The sequence below is a fragment of the Cyprinus carpio genome, chromosome B16 (genome assembly GCF_018340385.1).
Source record: "Cyprinus carpio isolate SPL01 chromosome B16, ASM1834038v1, whole genome shotgun sequence".
NCBI lineage: Eukaryota > Metazoa > Chordata > Actinopteri > Cypriniformes > Cyprinidae > Cyprinus > Cyprinus carpio.
Genome location: NC_056612.1, coordinates 13,872,813 through 13,892,580, shown reverse-complemented (window position 1 = coordinate 13,892,580; position 19,768 = coordinate 13,872,813). Strand labels below are relative to the sequence as shown.

The following is a 19,768-nucleotide window of genomic DNA, read 5'->3' as shown; positions in this document are numbered from 1 at the left end:
CTAGCTCTGGACCTTGCTGGCAAAAAGAATTTAGATTTTTTTTTAGCAGATACAATTTTTCATATTTGTCTGGATTGACCCATTATGACTTACATGTCTATGCGTGCACAAAGTTAAACTTCTCAAACCTTGTCCATATGGAGAACAGGTCATTTTGAAGAAACGTTTAGTTTCATGAATTTTGAAGCTGTATATTAAATTTGTGTAGAATCGGTTAGGATGCTCTATCATTTTTGCTAATTACTCTGGAACCATTTTAGTTACAATCAAAATTCACAATATAAATTCTTCCGATTCCTTCAGTGTCCGCAAATCAGTTGATTGAATATTTCTGCAAAAAGCATTGCTAAGATATCAGTTAACTGATGGTCTTTTTCCGAGCTTATGTATATTTCGCTGAATGCAATGTGCATATTTAACAAAACTGGACAAACAATTAACACATCCAATTAAGTTAAAAATTGGCATGCACCTTCTATGTTGGATGTCCATATCCTCTCACATATTCTCTAATATGACTCAATCACCTCAAAAACTCTCTTATATACTTTATTATATTTTTTCTTACAAGGTTTTCTTATAAATTCAATTATCTTATTAAATTATACTTATCTTATAAACTTCTACACTTATCTATCTTATACACTTATTATACACTTATCCTAAAACTTCTACACTTGTCCATCTTATACACTTCTAATCTTATACACTTTTCTATCTTATACACTTATCTTTAAATGTATATACTTATCTATCTTATACACTTAAACACTTGTCTACCTTACACACTTATCTTATACACTTATGTCTTACTAATTTAAGAAGTATATATAAATTTAAAGACAATACAAATAACTATTACAAGTATTGCTGCTTGATGTGGAGGTGGCAGACACTACCAGGACATGCCCGCCCTCACAAGATGCTAAGGCTTGAGTGGAGGGATGGAGAGGCCACTCATATCATCAGCCCACCAGATGCAAAGCTGACTGAAGATAGAAATAAACAGGTTGGCCATGACAGGTGTTATTTTCTTAGGTTTTTCATGTCTTACTCCGTGGCCTGATTAAAAAATAAATAAATCAGCATTAATAGTCTAAATACATTACAAATTTGATTTGGCAAACCAAACAATGACAAAAAACATTTAGCTCATCTTAGACTTAGTACCTTAAACCAGTCATGCATATGCATCTTCTCCAGATCGATTCTCTGCTGTGGATCAGACTGCAGACATGAAGAAATCATCTGGCAGCATTCTTTTCAAAAAGACAAGAGACGTTTGATTTATTAGCTTGTTCTTTACATCTGCTCTCTTTTAAGCTATGGGTCTTTTTTGTGTGATTTAGAATACAGATTGACGCTTTGATCTTCTTTGATGAAGATCTTACCTTGTGACAGGCCAGGTCTGGTCCAGCTCCTCTTACTGATCAGATCCAGGTCGTATTCTGTGGGATAATATCCGCACGCCATCATGAACAGGAGGATCCCTAGCGACCACACTGTTGTGGGCTTTGCATGGTATTTGCCGTTCACGGTAACCTCTGGTGGACAATACGCTTTTGTGCCTGGAGGAAAAACATTTTGCCATTTAACACATTTCCACATCATGTTGACTATATAGGATGCAATTCTGTGAGATAATTAACAAAGCAGTTCATAACACATACCACTGAAGACATCATAGCCAAATCTCTTCATTTGCGCACCACACCCAAAGTCAATCAATTTCACCTCCATGGTGTCCTGGTTTACCAGCAGGTTCTCCATTTTTATGTCCCGATGAAAGACACCACGTTTGACACAAACGTTAGCAGCTTCAATGACCTGCCTCATGATGTTACGGGCCGTCCCCTCATCGAGACTCTCTCCGTGGAGCTTTACGAAACTTTTTAAATTCATGCAGGGCATGGGTCGCTCCATGACCATAATGAAGTGGTCTTCGTTATCCTCCCAGTCCAGAATTTTTATGATCTCAGGAGCTCTGGGGATTTTATTGGCCATTAGTGTCAGGCCTATCTCCATTGGGATGCTTTTGGGATGACCAGGCTAGAGAAAAGGAAATATGATGCTTAGATGGAGATGGTTTCCCAAATAATGACTTGGCTCACAAATCAGAACAGTTTGACTACTGAGAAATCATTTGTAGTTTGTGATTAATATTAATAAAAGATGTTATAAATTGAAAACAGTGACTGAGAAGCAGTAATATAGAGAGTGCAAACTACTCACCACTCTGATATATGGCGTGTTTGGTGACTTCACTGAAAATTTCACAGCCACCTGATCAACAAAACAAAAAATAACAATTAGCATGTGCACAGAGGTCATATCAGCCCAGCCATTAATTCTGAAGAGATATGCAAAGTTTTGTAAGTAAAAGAAATTGAAACCTTAAGTTCATCCTTGCAGCGAGTCCCTTCGTAGACAAAACCAAATCCTCCTTGACCCAGTTTTGAGCCGATTTTATAATGGCTGCGGATGTGGCCTATTAAAAGATAAACAACTGCAGTTAGTATGAAATACAACTTTACATATACATTTTATTCCATTGTTAAAAAAATTATAATAATAATAATAATAATAAGTACAATGAACTTTAGGGGTTTGTCACTTACAAATTAAATTACATTAAAATGAGTTAAATCTTGTATGACATAAAAAGCTGAAAGCTGCTTATTTTTATGAGTTAATGTAAAAACACGTCATGACTTATTGATCATTGTTTACAGTGTTTATAATTCATAAAAACATTTTGTAATTCTTATGGATTTATTATTCTTACATTTGCCCAGGACATCCTGCTCCAGCTGTTCCTCAGCAGCAACAGGGTGGACTTTAGAAGCTGGAGCTATAATATGAATCACATCAAATAAATCAGTAAAATTACATATACTCAAATTAAACTAGTTCTTCATTTAGGTGCACATTTGACTTGGTATGTTAAAATTAAACTTCTCTCAAAAATGTGGCTTACTGGTTTGGTAATGACACCTAATAAAGCTATTCTCAGATCATACTCTGATCTCAAAAACCTTTAATTTAATTTCTGAACTGTCACTGTAAAATGTTTGGTGTGATAATGACAGCAGTGTTTTGGGAAAGTGATTCTTAATTTAAAAAGTAAGAAGAACAGAAGAATTGTAATTGAATAATCAGCATTAGATCAAAACAAGAGATGTTGATGTGATTGTACCTTCGCTAAATGTCCGATATGATCCGGCTTCAGCCTGGTGCTTATTCTCTGCTTTAGCCAGATTGTATTTAGTGGCTTTCCGAGGAAAGCTGAGAGCTGGCCACCTCCAGAAGCTCTTTTTTTTCTTTTTCTCCTCTCCTCCATCAAAACCACCAACAACAGGAGCCTCATCAAGCCAATGAGGAGGATGGTTCTCTGCGTTAGAGGTGTGTTTTAGAAGAACACATGGCTCTTGTACACACTCCTTCTCAATCAATTTTTTCAGTCGTGAAAGTAATTTCATGATAACAATATTTGTCACTCGATAAAAGTCAGACAGCAATCAGTAATCAATCTATACTCCGAAACTTCAACCCACAAAGTGAGCAAGTTCCAAGCCTAGGCGAGACGTTCTAAATGTGACGTCATAACAGCTTGCGCTGAGAAAAAAAAAAAATGTAAAAATTAAAAAATGCATCAGGTGGTCTGGTCTATTGGGCTTTAGGCCTACTCTTCGGTCAGAGTTCAAGGTCACATTCACACAGCAGCAGAATAGGTGTAGGTTGACAGTCCATTTGAGTCACACTCGTTCACACACAGAACGGTTATTTACCGGCGTGACGACAGCATTCACACACACTTATATTTTTCAGGACTCAGAACCGCATTGTCAGAAAACACAGGCGCAGTGTGAACGGGAGAGAAGAGGGCTGAACAACTCGGTCACATCATATATTGCGAGAGAGCCGCTCTGCTGCACAAACGTGCGTCTACCGTGTGTTGCGTGTTTTCATGTGTGGTTTCGGTAACTTACAGACAGTGATGGAGAAATGAGCCGTGTGTCATCTGTTTTGGATCCAGTTTTTCTCCACCGGAGCCGCTCCTGTAACCGTTTTGTGTTTTGCGCGCGACTCAAATGCTCTCCACCCATATATTACTGCTTGTCGGTTAATTAAAATTTGACGGAGAACTCGCGACTCGATTGGACCATCGTGTCAGAAAGTAATAAAACTTAAGTTTTGGACGTCGCCATCTTTGACTGAGGCTACGGTTACTGGTAAGGAAAAGATTGTTTTTTTTTTTTTGTTTTTTTTAGACCCTTACATACAGGCCTATTCGAGACGCTGTAAACTGCTGTGTAAACGGGACATTTCGAGACTCCCCATACAGAAAAGTAATATATTCACATTATGTGAAACACTGTTAAATATATTAAAGTATATTTTGAAGATATATTTAAAAAATGCATAGAACATAAAGCGGTTATTAACTCTTTCCCCGCCAGCATTTTTGAAAAAAGTTGCCACCGCCACCGATTTTGATGATTTTCACTAAAATTTGATGGCCTACAATATATTTTGCCGTATGAATATTTGAATATGCAATACACCAAAATACAAATCAAAGCCTCTAATTTCAAACAAACAAACAACAACAAAAAAATCTGTTTTAAAGCATTATTTTCTTAATCAACACTTGAATAGGGCTTGGGCGCCGCGTTGCATTCTGGGACGTCGCGGCCATGTTGATGGCGTCGTGAATGTAAACATACAGCAAGTCGAACGAGAAGAAACAGAGTTGGGAGAAACAAAAAATATGTTAAAATCGCGAAAAGGTTGTGGGATTTACAGGGATACGCTAAGTAGGGATGCCAGGGATCGGTATGTGGACAAAATCGGCACTATTAACGGTTTGGATCAATATGAAAATCCCAACAAAGAGTGGAGCACCGACGACGAGTTGCTGCCGCACTTTTGCATTACAGATATCTTCGGCTACCTTCCTTGTTTGTTTTGTGAGCGCCTACACTTCAGAACAGTTCCGAAGCTACAAGTCATTGGAGTCTCATGTGCAGTTCACAAATGGATGGGTTAAGGAACTGCAGATCATAAAGCCGGCAAACAGTATACAGTAATCGGACAAAGGTAAACTGCACTCCTTCTAGTTGCTAGTTTAGTAACCGTTAGTGCTAACAACCATTCACATGTACTTTTAACTAACTTATGTGTTTCAAAAGTTTATTTAGTAGCTGTCAACCCTCCCGTTTTTTTTTTTGGGGTTCTCATGTATTTGAGCTCTTTTCCCGCTGTCTTCCCGTTGTAGTATTTTCCTGTAAAATATCCCGTTAGCCCTTCCATCGGACCTGTCAGTCTCTGTGCTGTTGTCCTGTTGCTACACAGTTGCCCTTCCAGCAAAACAGATATTTTCAAACCATCGTTTTGCTTAACGTTACTTGAAAGCAACCTCAGCGTGATATTGGCCTTTTTAAGATAACAGCGTGGTTGTTGTGAGAGCACGATTTCACACCAATGTAAGCAAAGTCACGTTAGACATAGCTTCACAATCTCGCATAGTTAATGCAGCAGTTTTGTGGTACGAATTTTTGCTGTCAACAGAGGGACAGCAACAGAAAGATGAATGTAGAAATTTTCCGGTTTTTTGGATGAGTAGCCCAGTAAATTTCCCTTATTTTCAGTGTTTACTTAAGCTATATAAATTAATATTCAGATATTATACCTCACTTGGTCTCCGTGGTCGCGCCTCCAAGCAGGAAAGCAGTGGCAAGTTAATCCATTTTTTTTCAAAGGGCGATTATGTGTTGCGCTATTACACCCCACAATACAGCAACGGTTTACCATGGTTGAAATAGATTTTTAATTAATCAAATTAAGACACACGGCTGAGAGGGAGTATGTCTAAACACTGCGCAGTAGTAAACACTGCCAGTAAAGGAGGCCATCAGCATGGCGGCCACGCCAAGTAATGACGTCACGACGCCCAAGCCCTATACAGGTAACGTTAGGTTTCATAAAAAATTATAATTTTGAGCAAAAAGGTGAGAAAATCCAATTTTTTTATCAAAAACTACATCTGGATAATATTCATTATGATTATCAAAGCATAAATACAGTAAATTGCTTCTGTGAAATGCATCTGTTTACATAAGAGATCGCTAGTTTTTCCGTCCTGTTCACGTGTGTTTTTGTTCGAGAGGGTTTGTACTCGTTCAGAAAATGTGTAATAGCGCCCCCGAGTGTATAACAGTGAAAACACAAAAAGCCGTAAAAAACGGGAAGCGTTGTCTTTTAAATGACGAGATAACTCGTCAGTGGTGGGGAAAGAGTTAAGGGACACATGATCCAAGTTAACCGTTACGCTTTCTCCAATATAGGGACTTTAAGGCTTAAAGTCGTCACCGTATCCTTTCCATCAGCTGTGTAACAACAGCTGATGGAACGGCAACGGCCATCTGACATAAACTGTTAACTGCCGTAGCCTAAGAGCATAAAAATAGGGACTTTAGGCAACAACAGCTGATGGAACAGCAAAGAAAGTGCAATTGTGCATGCGTGACTTTAAGTGCTACTTCATGACATGTACATTGTAACGGTCTACTACGGGAGTACAGCTAATTTGCCATAGTCGTTACTACGTGACAGATTAAAAGGCGAGTATATTTTGCATGATAAATCTAGGTTTTTAGGCTTATTGGCATCATTCAAGACTAAAAACTCTTCTTCTGACAATAAGTTGTTGTTTAATGTCAAAAGCACGCTTTCTCTTGCCCGTTTTTTATTAGGCTAATGATAAATGATTGAATCTTTCACGTCCTCTTGGTTGTTGCTGTTGCTTAGTGATTTTTGCGCTCTGGCTAAGGGAGTTAACAGTTTACGTCAGATCACCATTGCCGTTCCATCAGCTGTTGTTGCTTAAAGGGTTAGTTCACCCAAAAATGAAAATGAGGCCATAAATTACTCACCCTGAAGTCATCCTAGGTGTATATGAATTTCTTCTTTCAGTCGAATCCAGTCTGAGTTATATTAAAAGTTGTCTTTGATCTTTCAAGCTGTTTAATGCCACTCAGCAAATGATGCATGCATCAGTCCAAAAGAAGTTAACTAAAAAGCACCCATCATTAAAAAAACTGTCTCACATGGCCCCCGGGGGGTGAACAAAGGCCTCCTGTAGAGAATCGATGCGTTTTTGTAAGAAAAATATCCATATTCAAAATGTTATAATTACTTCATTGTAGCTTGCATTCACTGTTGTACATGGAAGCAGCTTATGCTATGTTATTGTAATATTTAACATTATATAATCAGAGAAGTATAGAAAAGTTTATGAAAGTGTCACTCCACAATACAATAGCAAAATTTATAAACATGTATAGTATTTTTATGTGACATTAATAAGTGTCTAGCACACCTTCCTAAGGAAAGGATATGGACCAGAAGACATTGCAATTACTAAATGATATTAAGACAGACTTAAAGAAGTTCCAGATCTACAGTATACTTGTGCTCTCATAATATTGCCTACGGATGCAGTGTTTATGCAAGTGGTATACAGTGAGAAATAGACTTTAGGACAATATAACGTTGCAGTAAATTTAATAATCTAGCTACAGTTCCTTGCGCTCAGGCAGTTTGGCCTGACTTGCCTGGAACGTTAAAAAGTCGTGAGTCGTGGTTTGAAGTCGTGACTTACGGGCTCAAAACCCTGCCTGGAATGCAGCATAAGTCTACAGATGAGTAAGGTTTTTTTTTCAGGGTTGGAGCTAAACTCTGCAGGACATTGGCACCCCAGGACTGACGTTGCCTACCCGATATACATGTTGCTGCTGATTGGGCTGACATTTTTGACACAAACCCCCAAAAAAGAGAAAACGTATCTCAAACGCCATTGCACACCATTTCCAACAAACATGTCGTTCAAACCGGAAACCATAGCAAAACATTGTGCACCGGTTTGAGCTTGAACTTGCCCCTGATGACGGCATGGTTTGATCTTCGGCTGACCAATCAGCAGAAAGGGGCGTTTAATTCCGGCCCATGTGTAAAAATAGAATATTCAAGCTGTTTATACATTTTTCTACCCCTGAACGAAAAACGAAAAATTATGCTGAATTCTTGTTTTACGTTTCTTCTTGGGGGGGGGGGGGGGGAATGAAAGCAAGAAAAAGGAGCTGTTTTCTCATTTTTTTTCTACTTTCAATATTAAAACAAAAAACAGGTGAACACTGGATTTCTGATTTTGGTTTTCTAATTTCAAAAGGAAAATTTGTTGGCCGCCAAGTACACAGACCTCTCTGGTGCACTTTGAGCTTCAAAAATGCTCTTCAGAAACCTACGGATGACGTCACAGACTCTACGTCCATGTTTTTTTTTTTTTTTAAGTCTATGGTTTTAGCACACTGTAAAAAAAAAAGGGGTTGACCTAACTCAAAAAATAAGGCAACCTATCACACTCAACTTGTTAAGTTAAATGATTAGTTCACTTTTAAATTAAAATTACCTGATAATTTACTTGGCCCCATGTCATCCCAGATGTTTGCGTCTTTCTTTCTTCAGTCGAAAAGAAATGAAGGTTTTTGATGAAAACATTCCAGGATTATTCTCCTTATAGTAGACTCCAATGGCTACCAAAGGGTTGAAGGTCAAAATTACAGTTTCAATGCAGCTTTAAAGGGCTCTACACAATACCAGATGAGGAATAAGGGTCTTATCTAGCAAAACGATCAGTCATTTTCTTAATTTTTTTTTTATATATATGCTTTAAAAACATATATGCTCGCCTTTCACTGCTCTGCAATGCACGTTCACGACTTTTCATGTTAAAAAGGAAGTACCGACTACGTGTTTGCAAGTCCAACGAACAAAGAATTTTAATATGTGTCACTGAACATACAACAACTTTAGAACGTTCCACCTTCTCCACCTAAAACTGGTTAAAATTAATGAATATATATATATATATATATATATATATATATATATATATATATATATATATATATATATATATATGTATATGTATGTATGTATTTTTTTTTTTTATGAAAATTTTAAATATATATGTATATGTATGTGTATATATGTATGTATATGCATGTATATATGTATATATATGTATGTCACACACCATTAATTATGTTTTTAAATATATAATATATATATATATATATATATATATATATATATATATATATATATATAATTCTGACTAAATGTAAATACTGTTGTAAAATACTGTGTAAAAATGAACACTGACAAGACTCTTGACCATTAGAGGGCAGTATTAAAACAAAGCTGAGCTTAGACAGGAAAGGTCTCAGGTATTTGTCCAGAAGGGCAACTTGATTCTTTGTGTTTGCAGACAGTCACTTACTCATTTTAGGAAAGACTGCATGATAATGCTCATTTATTATTCAATAAAATTATATCTTCTTGCATTCTACATGAAGCATTCACTATTTTCGTCACCAGGGATGTAGGAACATACAAAAGCAAGGTCCTGTTTTATGTAACATAAACTGAAGGTCATGTCAATATAATATGTGGAAGTGCATTTCCTTTCTCTAAGCTGCTCTCATGAAAAGTTGGCTTGAAGAGCTTTCATGAAGGAGGATGCGCAGCCAACTTGAAATAAGACATGAATTTATTATGTTGTCAGGAGGTGGCAATGCCAACGGATGTGAGACTGGTAAACAAGTCCATCTTGTTTGAGGCTTTAAACAGAAATGAAAAAGACATTGTATTCAGAGCAGAACATTGAGTTCGACTTTCCCTAACAGAGCAATAACAAGTGTTATTTGTGCAAATAGGCCAAGAATTGTCAAACACAAAGAAATTATGAATTTCTAATCTTTATTTGACAGGATAAATGTGATTGGTCAGCCAAAGGAGGGAGGTGAGGATAGGAGACGGGCATTTAAGTGCCATAACTGTGAATAAGATGGTGCACTCATATTGGCCGACACACAGGTATTTTGACACAGAATCATTGTGACGTCACACTTCTGGATTATTGCAGTATTGAATAGGTTGACTTGATCGTGACATGGCATAACATAACATAACATAACATAACATAACATAACATAACATAACATAACATAACATGTATATAGAGAGATACAACCCTCCCTTTGTCTCTTCTCTTCATTTCATTTTTCCTTTGATGAATTAGAGAGACTCAAGCACTTATGGTTATGAAAGCCGATTTGCTTACTCTCATGGACAGAATGCTTTAATGAACAGAGGTACAACTCTGTGTGGCGAATACTAACTTGTGTTTCCTCATTGATGTCATGCGGTCACTTGAAGCCCAAACAAAGACAGAAGTAATGCATTCATAGTTTGACTTTCACCTTAATACTGTTATATTTTTAAAAGCTAACGGTCAAGATTTATTAATGTAATAGAGCAGCTATGTGGTTTGTAATGGGACTTTTTTGCAGAGCACTGCTGGTGAGGGAAATATGAGAAAAGAAGAAAGACTGAAAAGGCAAAGCAAGAGTGTGAGGTCATTTGAAGCGCTCAGGAAATATAGTCAAGAAAAAATTTTAATCCACGGGTGAACATATTTGCATAATCTGCTTTCTGAAAGATGAGTTTTAGAGATTCCCTGCTTAATGAACCGTATGGATGAAACTGATAGAGAAATCCACACTTAAAGTCTTAACTGCCAGCTAGTGGCCCTTAAGTTCATAAGGGTCAAATATGATATGCAAATAGGATGAAGGATATGGAGACTCAATTAGCAGAGTAAATAGCTAGCAATGATATTGCCTTACTTTGCTTTTATGAACTAGGTTACTAGGTTATATTTAATATACACTACAGTTCAAAAGTTTGGGGTCAGTAAGATTTTTTTTGAAAGAAATGAATACTTATATTTAGCGAGGATGCTTAAAAGTCACAGTAAAGACTTTTACATCGTTACAAATTTTTTTTCAAATAAATGCTGTTCTTTTGAACTTTACATTCATCACAGAATCTTGAAAACATCCATTACGATTACCACAAAAAAAAAGCCATTTATATGTAAAAATAAATATTTTTTGAGTACTGAATCAGCCACAGAGAAAGATTTCTGAAAGATCATGTGACACTGAAGACTGGAGTAATGCTGCTGAAAATTCAGCGTTGCCATTACAGGAATAAATAAAATTTTGAAATTCAATTCATATTGTAAACAGTTGTTTTTCGTAATATTGCTATATTTTGGATCAAATAAATGCAGCCTTCGTGACAAAATGAGGCTTCAAAAATTTTACAGATCCCAAACTTTTAAATGAAAGTTTAAATAAAAAATATCGGCACCCTTGGTAAATATGATTAAAGAAGGCTGTGAAAATTAATCTGCATTGTTAATCCTTTTATTAAAAAAAAAATCACAAAAATCTAACCTTTCATTGGATAATAAAAATTTAAAATGGGGGGAAATATCATTATGAAATAAATGTTTTTCTCCAATACAAACTGGCCACAATTAACGGCACCCTTTTATTCAATACTTTTTGAAACCTCCATTTGACAGTTAAACAGCTCTAAATTTTCTCCTATAATGCGTGATGATGTTAGAGAACACCTGACAAGAGATCAGAGACCATTCCTTCATCCAGAATCACTCCAGGCCCTTTAGATTCCCAGCTCCATGTTGGTGCTTCTTCTCTTCAGTTCACCACACTAATTTTCTGTAGGGTTCAGGTCAGAGAACTGGAATGGCCATAGCAGAAGCTTGGTTTTGTACTCAGTGACCCATTTTTGTGTTGTTTTTGAGGTTTGTGTTTGGGTTATTGTATGGTTGGAAGATCCAAACATGGCCCATTATAAGAGTCAGTCACTTAGTGATTTTTTTTTAATCTGTTGGTATTTGATAGAATCAAAGATGCCATATATCTAAACAAGATGTCCAGGACTTCCAACAGAAATATAGGCCCACAACATCAAAAATACAGCAGTATATTTCATTGTACACATGGGGTACTTTTTATCTCTGTGTTCACCAAACCCATCTTGAGTATTTGCTGCTAAAAAGCTCTTCTTTTTTTTTTGTTTCATCTGACCATAGAAGCCATTCCCATTTGAAGTTCCAGTATAAAATAAAAACCTAAAATTCTGGAGTTTATTATCTAGAAGAAATATTACAATAAACCATCAAAAACAACAAAACAACATGTAGTTACTTATTTACAATTTTACAATTAATTTTTGTTAACCCCAATAACCCAAATACTTTTTTTCTGCAATTCTCCAGCTGTGGTCCTTGGAGAGTCTTTAGCCACTCAAACTCTCCTTCTCACCGTGCATTAGGACAATATAGACACACGTCCTCTTCCACGCAGATTTATAACATTTTCTGTTGATTGGAAATTTTTAATTATTTCCCTGATGGTGGAAATGGTAATTTTCACTGCTCTAGCTCTTTTCTTAAAGCCACTTCACTAATTTGTGAAGCTCAATTATTTTTTGCTGCACATCAGAAATATATTCTTTGGTTTTTCTCATTGTGATGGATGATTAAGGGAATTTGGGCTTTGTTTTCCCTCATATTTATATTTCTGTGAAACAAGAAGCCTTTGGATGGATAATTTCATGTTCATAATCAACCTGCAGTGTTCAAAATTGTAAATATGAATGGGAATATACTTCTGAGATATTTTACTAATAAGAATTTTTAGGGGTGCCAATAATTGTGTCCAACGTGTATTTGAGAAAAACATTAATTTCATAATGATATTTCCCCCCATTTTAAATTCTTATTATCCAATGAAAGGTTAGATTTTTGTGAACTTTTTAAAATAAAAGATCAAAAGGATTAACAATGCAGATCAATTTTCACAGCCTTCTTTGATCATATTTACCAAGGGTGCCAATATTTTTGGCCATGACTGTATTTAAATCAAATGTGTTAAATGGAGCTGGAAGTACTGTTATTCTACAAATAAATCATAACCAAATTTGCCAAAATACTTAATAAACAAACAAGAAACACAGACTCTGGGAATGACAAGTATTCAAATTATCCTGAGATCTGCTGATTTGCAAACACTGGTTCACTGACATTTATATCCAGTAAATAATGACTTAAAATCAAGGAAGTCAATGAGTCACTGACTAAATGTGCTTTTGAATATGAGAATGGTCATAACCAATGGTTTATATTTTCATGAGAAGCTATTATGTGTTTCTGAGGGGGCAGTAATGTGGTGTGCGAGGATTGATGGGAACAGGGGTGATAAACGAGAAGGACAGAAGACAGACAGAAAGGAGGCTTAATAATAGCACAGTACTGCTCAGAATTTTTCATGTCAGTTTGGCCTCTCAGTCTCTTAGTTTTGAACTCTGTTTTTTAAGACTTGTCTATCTATGTATTAACCAGTCTGCCTGACCACTCCAGACCTCTGTAAAGTATTTAGGGGCTAAAGGGACTCATCTGTTTAGTGTTGTACTGAAAAATCACAAGGCTCGGGACGATATTTTTATGTGTGGGAACCCTGTCCTACATCACAGCAGGCCCCCTTTTTGGGAAATTCAGCTGACTTTACTACCATACCTTCAGTCTTTATAAACAGTCACTGTCACTGTTTTATATCTCACCAGGCATCCTCCCTCTTCATGTTGTGTGTTGTAGTAATACAATTCACACATTTATTATATCAATAATAATACAATACTGCATCAAAGCCCATTCTGAAGGACCAGACACTCATGTGTTCGCACAGAAAAGAGAATGTTGTTGCAATACATAGATCATGACAGGCTTCTAGCCCAAAAGAAATAAATAAGACAGATGAAAATCTGATAGAAACAATGATAAAACTGACATTTAAATTCATCCCTGTCTGACTAGCTTGCATGTACAGGTAACAAACAGAAGTCATGTGACTCTTGAGGAAGCAGACTGCTCGTTTCGGAGCTTGTGGGCGGTGGATGGCTTTCTATATGCAGAGAAGAGTGCTGATTGGCTGCTGAGCAAAGTAAACAGGTGTCTCCTTTCTCTCCGATTGGCTTATGTGGTTTTTCACCTAAAAGGAGGGGAAGGTGGACTGGACGAGAGGCCTGAACGAGAATCCTGGACTAAATCCCCACTCTGTGTGATATTCCAAAAAAGGCTTGTGTAAACCTAATGTTAGTCCAGAGTGACATTTGCCCTCTCCTTCGGCAGACCCCCCCCTCCTCCCTTCGCCCTCCTGTCTCAACTGATGGTGGGTAGAGTCCATTGGTGTGGCAGTGGATGGTGATTAGTCAGCCGGGTGTGTTGGTGATAGTTTTGGCTGTGTAGTTTTGGAACAGAGGCTGAAGGAACATTCCGATTGTGCCAAAGACACACACAAACACAAAGATCCAGAGAAATAGACGATCGATCACCATGGCCACATACTTCCAGTCCTCACTCACCTGTAAGACAAAAAGAACAGCAGATAAAATAAGCAGTGATGGTTGGATTAAGGCAGGGTTGTTATTGACAGCTAGCGGTTGAAATGGGTACTGCAGTCCAGATTGACAATACTAACGAGCCTCACACAATGCGAGTTTATCCCTGTTTTAATATTTTAGATGGATGCCAAGGCTTTTTATGTCGGGTAGAAATGATCTCTGACCCAGTTCATTTGCTGGATTCTATGGCTGCAATACGTTCTGTTTTCTGCGAAGTGGCAACCCTCATAGTCGAAATACTATTGGTTAAACTGGCAGTGGGCGGAATCACACAGACCAAAACAGACATTCCGACACGGAACACACATTTCAAAGTAGAATAACTGGCTGTAGAATTGTTTTTCAGAGTGAACTTTGCATGATTCCTAAATATCTGCAAACATATTATGGTATTTTTATGCGGAAGTACATAAAGCACATTTATATAAAACTATTACAAATAAAACAGAAATAAAATATAAATATTAGATGATTTAGATGGGAACTAGTCTGGCGGCAGACTTGACTGACGGCTGAAGGTCTGGAATTCATGGCAGCTTTCATTGGCCAAGGCCATGTTTGACCGACATGTAAAACAACCAATCACAGTTAACTTCGTTCATCGTCACGTTTCGGGCGTGGAAATGTCGCCACAATAACAGACCGGTGTATAAATCTCTCGGACGTATTTTAAAGATTCTATGCCATGAACTTTAAATATTTCAAGTACTTTTGAAAATCCAGCATTTAGTTGATCCTGATAAGCGCTTGTCATCACAGTTGTAAACACGAAGGCTTTCTTCTTTCGTGAGGGAGTTTGGTGCCACGACATCTTTGTTTCCAGGCAGAACGTTATAGAGCACTACATGCACATCTCCCAGATAACCTGTATAATTCAACCAATCTGACAACGACTTCGAAACTCCTGAAGTGTTTCCACTTTTGTGTGCCATATCAGACATTTAGCCAATGGTCCATGGGCATGACGTCTGAGGCTGAGACTAGATGGCAACTAACAGAAATATGTTTAGGTTGAAGTACTTAAAATTATTAAAAATTAAATACAAATGACAAGCAAAACCAAATTACAAAATGTAAACTGAAATTAAAACTTAAAATATAAAAGAAAAAGATAAGTGAAAATGTTAATAAATTCTATAATAGTATATATAAATAATTTAAAATAACACTGGTGTGCCTATGTGTTTAAGTAGAACAGAGGACAAAGAGAAAGAGAAAAAGGAACGGGGGTGAAATAAATTCTCCCCAAAATTCTGTAATTATTATTATCTGTGATTATTCCAAACCTGTATACTGTTATTTCCATAACTATTTCCCATTCTCTCGTTTTCTTAGTTCTCTAAAAAGGACAAAAATGCACCACAAAAGCCACTTTTTGCAGTTCATATTAATTATAATTAAAATTAAGAATGCTTTTACAATTCCAATTTAACTCATGAATTTATGCTCAGGTAGCATAAACAGATAATACTGCAATTTGAATTTTGAATTCAATGGTAAAACATTCAAATGAATGGGAAAGCAATTTAACCTAATTAATAGTGAAAAAAGTCGAATTGTCAAGTCAAACTGAATGCTGGCTTGAAAGTTTAAGAGTCTGAAATTTGAAGATTTTATAGGTGTTCAAATAATTTTTTTCAGTTTCCCAGAATTCCATTACCTGTTGAATTTCTTTGCCCAACTCTGTTAGAATGTTTGTCAGATAACCTCATCCATAACTGGCAATACAAACTGTGACTTGTACATGTCAGTCCAGCTACTCTTCCTGTCTAAGTGGGTGGTTCTTGACTAGAATATACTGTAATTTGGACAGACCTTATGATGTTTAGTCTCTGACGACTATAAATGACCATACGTCATGATGTTAAACCTGGGCCACAGATGCCATATTTGATTTGAGAACCTCAGTAGAGAGGAATGAACAACAACAAACGAATCAGCAAAGAAAAGTGTCCTTTTTGTAACTTGACAGATGTGCTCACTTTGAAGTCATTACAATGCAAACAGCTGCATGACTCTTTAAAATTCTCCTTTTGTGTGAAAAGATAGCAGCAAATGGGTTTAGAACAACTGAGAAAGAGAATTTTCATTTTTGGGTGAACTATCCCTGTAAAAAGTCGACATGTCAAAAAGAGATGAAGATGTCAGATGTAAAAGAGAGACAGGCCAAAGATGAGTCACACATAAAATGTGGGGGTGGGGTTAAAAAAAAGACTGAGAGGTAAACATAAAATGGGAAATTGGATGTGAACGTGTGGGAGTGAGTGAGAGAAGGGAAGAGAGAAAAGGGTGAAGGAAAAGGTTAATGTGAACAGAGACTTCATTCCGCCACAGTGCTCTGATGAGGTGAGACATAGGGGACTTGAACCGTAAGCATGGCAAAGGCTGCAAGGGAGTTGGCATGGAGACGCCTTGTTACCATGGGAATGGAACTGTGTGCAGGTTGAGATGATTGACAGAATTACTGAGTGCTGTTAATTTTACCCCATGTGGACTGTGTTCCTGCTCTTAAGAAACTTCTTAAGATATAATATATCGCTGACTGTTCTAACTAAACAATATCAACAAAATAATGTGAAAAGAAAGAAAAAAAACCTCACAACAAATCTATTAATATCTCTTTGTCACTTAAAACGGACCCATTTAAAAGATAAAATAGCAATTTAAAGGATTGTATGACTCATAAAATAAATTTTTAGAATATTTTTAGAATAAAATAATAAATTACAAAAATAAAATAATTAAGAATATATTACTGATTTTAAAATAATTTTTGGTATTATTACAAATATAATGTGTGCCGGAACATTAATGTAATTGAACCTTCGCAAAGACCCCTTCGTTACTGTAGCTATGTCCGACAAGTCATGCCACTCTCACGCCACACGTTCTCACGCAGTGAAAAATACATAGACGAGCAAAAAGGAAACTGATAATAACACACAAACAGACAAGACAGAACAGGTTAATTTTGGTATGAAACAAAGTCTCAGCTTTTAAATTTTTAAATTTTTAAGAAATTCAAACAAATACCATTTTGTGGCTCTTTATGTCGTGACAGGTTGCTGTAGCACCTCAGTTCAAGCGGCACGTGAACCAATCATCTTTTCAATTATACTTAAAGCACAAAAAACATGAATGAACATCAGAAGTATCTTGTTTCAACTGTGGAGAGATGTCAAAACACACATTTTTCAAGTTCAAGTCCACCTACATTAATCTACTCTCTGGTCTGGTTTGTTTGTCAGACAAAAATGTCAGATAATGCGTTATGATTGGTAAGATCGCCTGTCAATCAAACTCCCTGTGAAAGGGTCAATTGAATATATCTTTTATAATATATATGTTCAGTGCTTAATCACCTCAACTTTCTAGAAGTAGATCAGTTGGCATCTATCACTTGGCTTGTAAAAATCACCTCCAGTATCATTCAGCACGACTGCTACTCTCATACTGAGTAATGCTGAGACTCACACTGTGTTTGACAGAATGGGACTGTAAGCCATTTAAATGCCAACAGTGAGTGTAGTGCTGATGTGTAGCTGTGCTTTGGCTAAAGACCACATCTCTTTTTTAATGCTTCAGGACTTGCCTGTCAAAGCCTCCACATCAGAGATTATTAAACCACAAGTGTGGAGCTGCATATTGATCTGAGTGTGTCTGGTGGAATGTGTGTAAGCTTTCAATGAGCTCATAATGAATGTCAAGTTTTGAGTCAGGCCTGGATGATCTAATGCTCAATCTAACAGTTTTAGTGTTATTTCTGACTTTGTTTTAGATGTAATTGGCAAAAAATAATTTAACATTATAATATAATTTAGCAATTAGTGAATAGAACTTTGGCTTGCTTCAGTTCTGCTCCTCTTATATCAGTGTAACACTAGTAAACCAACCCATCTTTTAATTTTTACACTTCAGGAGATACAGGTCCAGTTACTGAGTAAACATAAGGCCAACATGTTGTCTTGATAGGGTTGCCCCCTTCAGTGAGGCAAAATAACTGACATGCACTCATGACAACCACCCCCCCCAAAAAAAAACCATCAAGGAAACAAATAATCAGTGAGGAACTTATAGCTCAACAGTAAACTCTGAGAAAACACGCTCAAGTAGGTTATGTAAACAGAACACATTAATATTGTTATTTTAAATTAAATAATTCATAATTATTAATTATTATTAGTCTTTTTTAATCTTAAATTAGGACTACATTATTATGTAATTATTTGTCCCATTTTTGTCTAAATAATTTGGTATTTTTAAAACTTTGATTATTATGTATATATTCATATAATCTATGAATTAATCTGGCTAATAATGCCTAAAAATATAATAATTCTGTCTACTAAGCTCTGATAATGTATGAAATATATTAACAGACGATCCATATTTTAATAAAGCAATATGCCCATACCTTTAGAAGCACGGATGTGTCTGTAACTTTAAAGATATGGTTTACCCCAAAACATGAAAATTGTCATAATTTACCCAGGTTTTTCTAAACCTGCATAAAGGTCTTTCTTCTGCTGAACACAAAAGAAGACACTTTGAAGAATGTGGGTAACTAAACAGCTGCTGGTCCTTAGTAACTTCGGTAGAGAAAAAATACTAATACTATAAAAATACTATAAAAATACTAAATTCTATCATTGGGGACCAGAAACTGTTGTGTTACCCACATTCTTCAAAGTATCTTCTTTTGTGTTTAACAGAAGGAAGAAATGATTACAGGTTTGTAACAACTTGTGGGTGTGTAAACAATGACAACATTTTAATTTTTGGGTGAACTATCCCTTTAAGTCAGACAGTCCACCGTGAGCAAGCTTCTCTGTAAACTGCACGTTCATCATTAGTTACTGAACAGATCCATTAAAAACTTTCCCATTCAGCCCTACATCTGGAGAGCCTTGTATTCAAAGGGCGGATGTGAGCTCTAGATGTTTTAAACCACACAGGTTTACTGCATGCTGCAGTCGCGTGAAAGGGCTTTAATGGCATGAGTTCTGGAGACACCTTCGCTATGGAAACAAAGACGCTAAAATGCAATCACGCAAAAATTAACTTCTCTAATAATTCTTATGAAATTAATTTCATTATAATTGCGATTAGTATTATAAACAGTGCACAATACCTATTTGTTTATTCAACTATGTGTTGGTCTTTGTAAAATATGGGACAAATTGTGTCCCGTATTGATTTGATACAGGATGCATCATTTTACCTTTAAAGGTCCCCTGAAGTGCCTTGAAACACGCAGCGTTATTCTATGTGGTGACGTTATTTGAACTGAAAAAGGAAGACAGGGCAGGACATATCGAGCAGCCCGGCCCCCTTTTTAAAATAGCTAATAGTGTTTTATTTATATCTG

General features: G+C 36.4%; 2 protein-coding genes and 1 long non-coding RNA gene across 4 annotated transcripts in view; 1 reads left to right on the top strand and 2 right to left on the bottom strand.

The window, feature by feature from the left end:
* Window positions 1–643: 643 nt before the first annotated feature.
* On the bottom strand, window positions 644–3,686 carry LOC109105892 (serine/threonine-protein kinase pim-2-like). Of its 2 annotated transcripts, none has more exons than XM_042740889.1 (8): window positions 3,197–3,686; window positions 2,786–2,851; window positions 2,394–2,488; window positions 2,233–2,283; window positions 1,671–2,049; window positions 1,392–1,568; window positions 1,171–1,259; window positions 644–1,062 (listed from the first exon to the last, which is right to left on the bottom strand). In XM_042740889.1, the coding sequence occupies exons 1-8, from the start codon at window positions 3,477–3,479 to the stop codon at window positions 1,051–1,053; spliced, it is 1,152 nt and encodes a 383-aa protein (XP_042596823.1). In that variant the 5' UTR covers window positions 3,480–3,686; the 3' UTR covers window positions 644–1,050. The 2 variants fall into 2 exon arrangements, with proteins under 2 accessions (XP_042596823.1, XP_018974725.2); XM_019119180.2 differs by having other exon boundaries at window positions 644–989.
* Window positions 3,687–3,691: 5 nt separating this feature from the next.
* LOC122139971 overlaps window positions 3,692–19,768 on the top strand; it is a 33,902-nt gene continuing 17,825 nt past the window's right edge. Inside the window, exon 1 of the long non-coding RNA XR_006156696.1 lies at window positions 3,692–4,232. This is a non-coding gene — a long non-coding RNA (uncharacterized LOC122139971). The remainder of the gene's footprint in view (window positions 4,233–19,768) is intronic.
* LOC109105893 (neuronal acetylcholine receptor subunit beta-2-like) overlaps window positions 12,812–19,768 on the bottom strand; it is a 31,283-nt gene continuing 24,326 nt past the window's right edge. Inside the window, exon 6 of the mRNA XM_042740888.1 lies at window positions 12,812–14,361. Coding sequence (XP_042596822.1) covers window positions 14,209–14,361 — 153 coding nt within the window. The 3' untranslated portion in view covers window positions 12,812–14,208. The remainder of the gene's footprint in view (window positions 14,362–19,768) is intronic.

What these genes read in the sequence shown, in the direction of transcription:
- LOC109105892 (XM_019119180.2), bottom strand. Translation starts at nt 3,479, where the DNA reads ATGAAATTACTTTCACGACTGAAAAAATTGATTGAGAAGGAGTGTGTA. An exon ending in ACACGCCATATATCAGAGTG is followed by an intron (nt 2,050 to 2,232) that starts GTGAGTAGTTTG and finishes CCTTTTCTCTAG; the next exon opens with CCTGGTCATCCCAAAAGCAT. An exon ending in TGGCTATGATGTCTTCAGTG is followed by an intron (nt 1,569 to 1,670) that starts GTATGTGTTATG and finishes TTTTTCCTCCAG; the next exon opens with GCACAAAAGCGTATTGTCCA.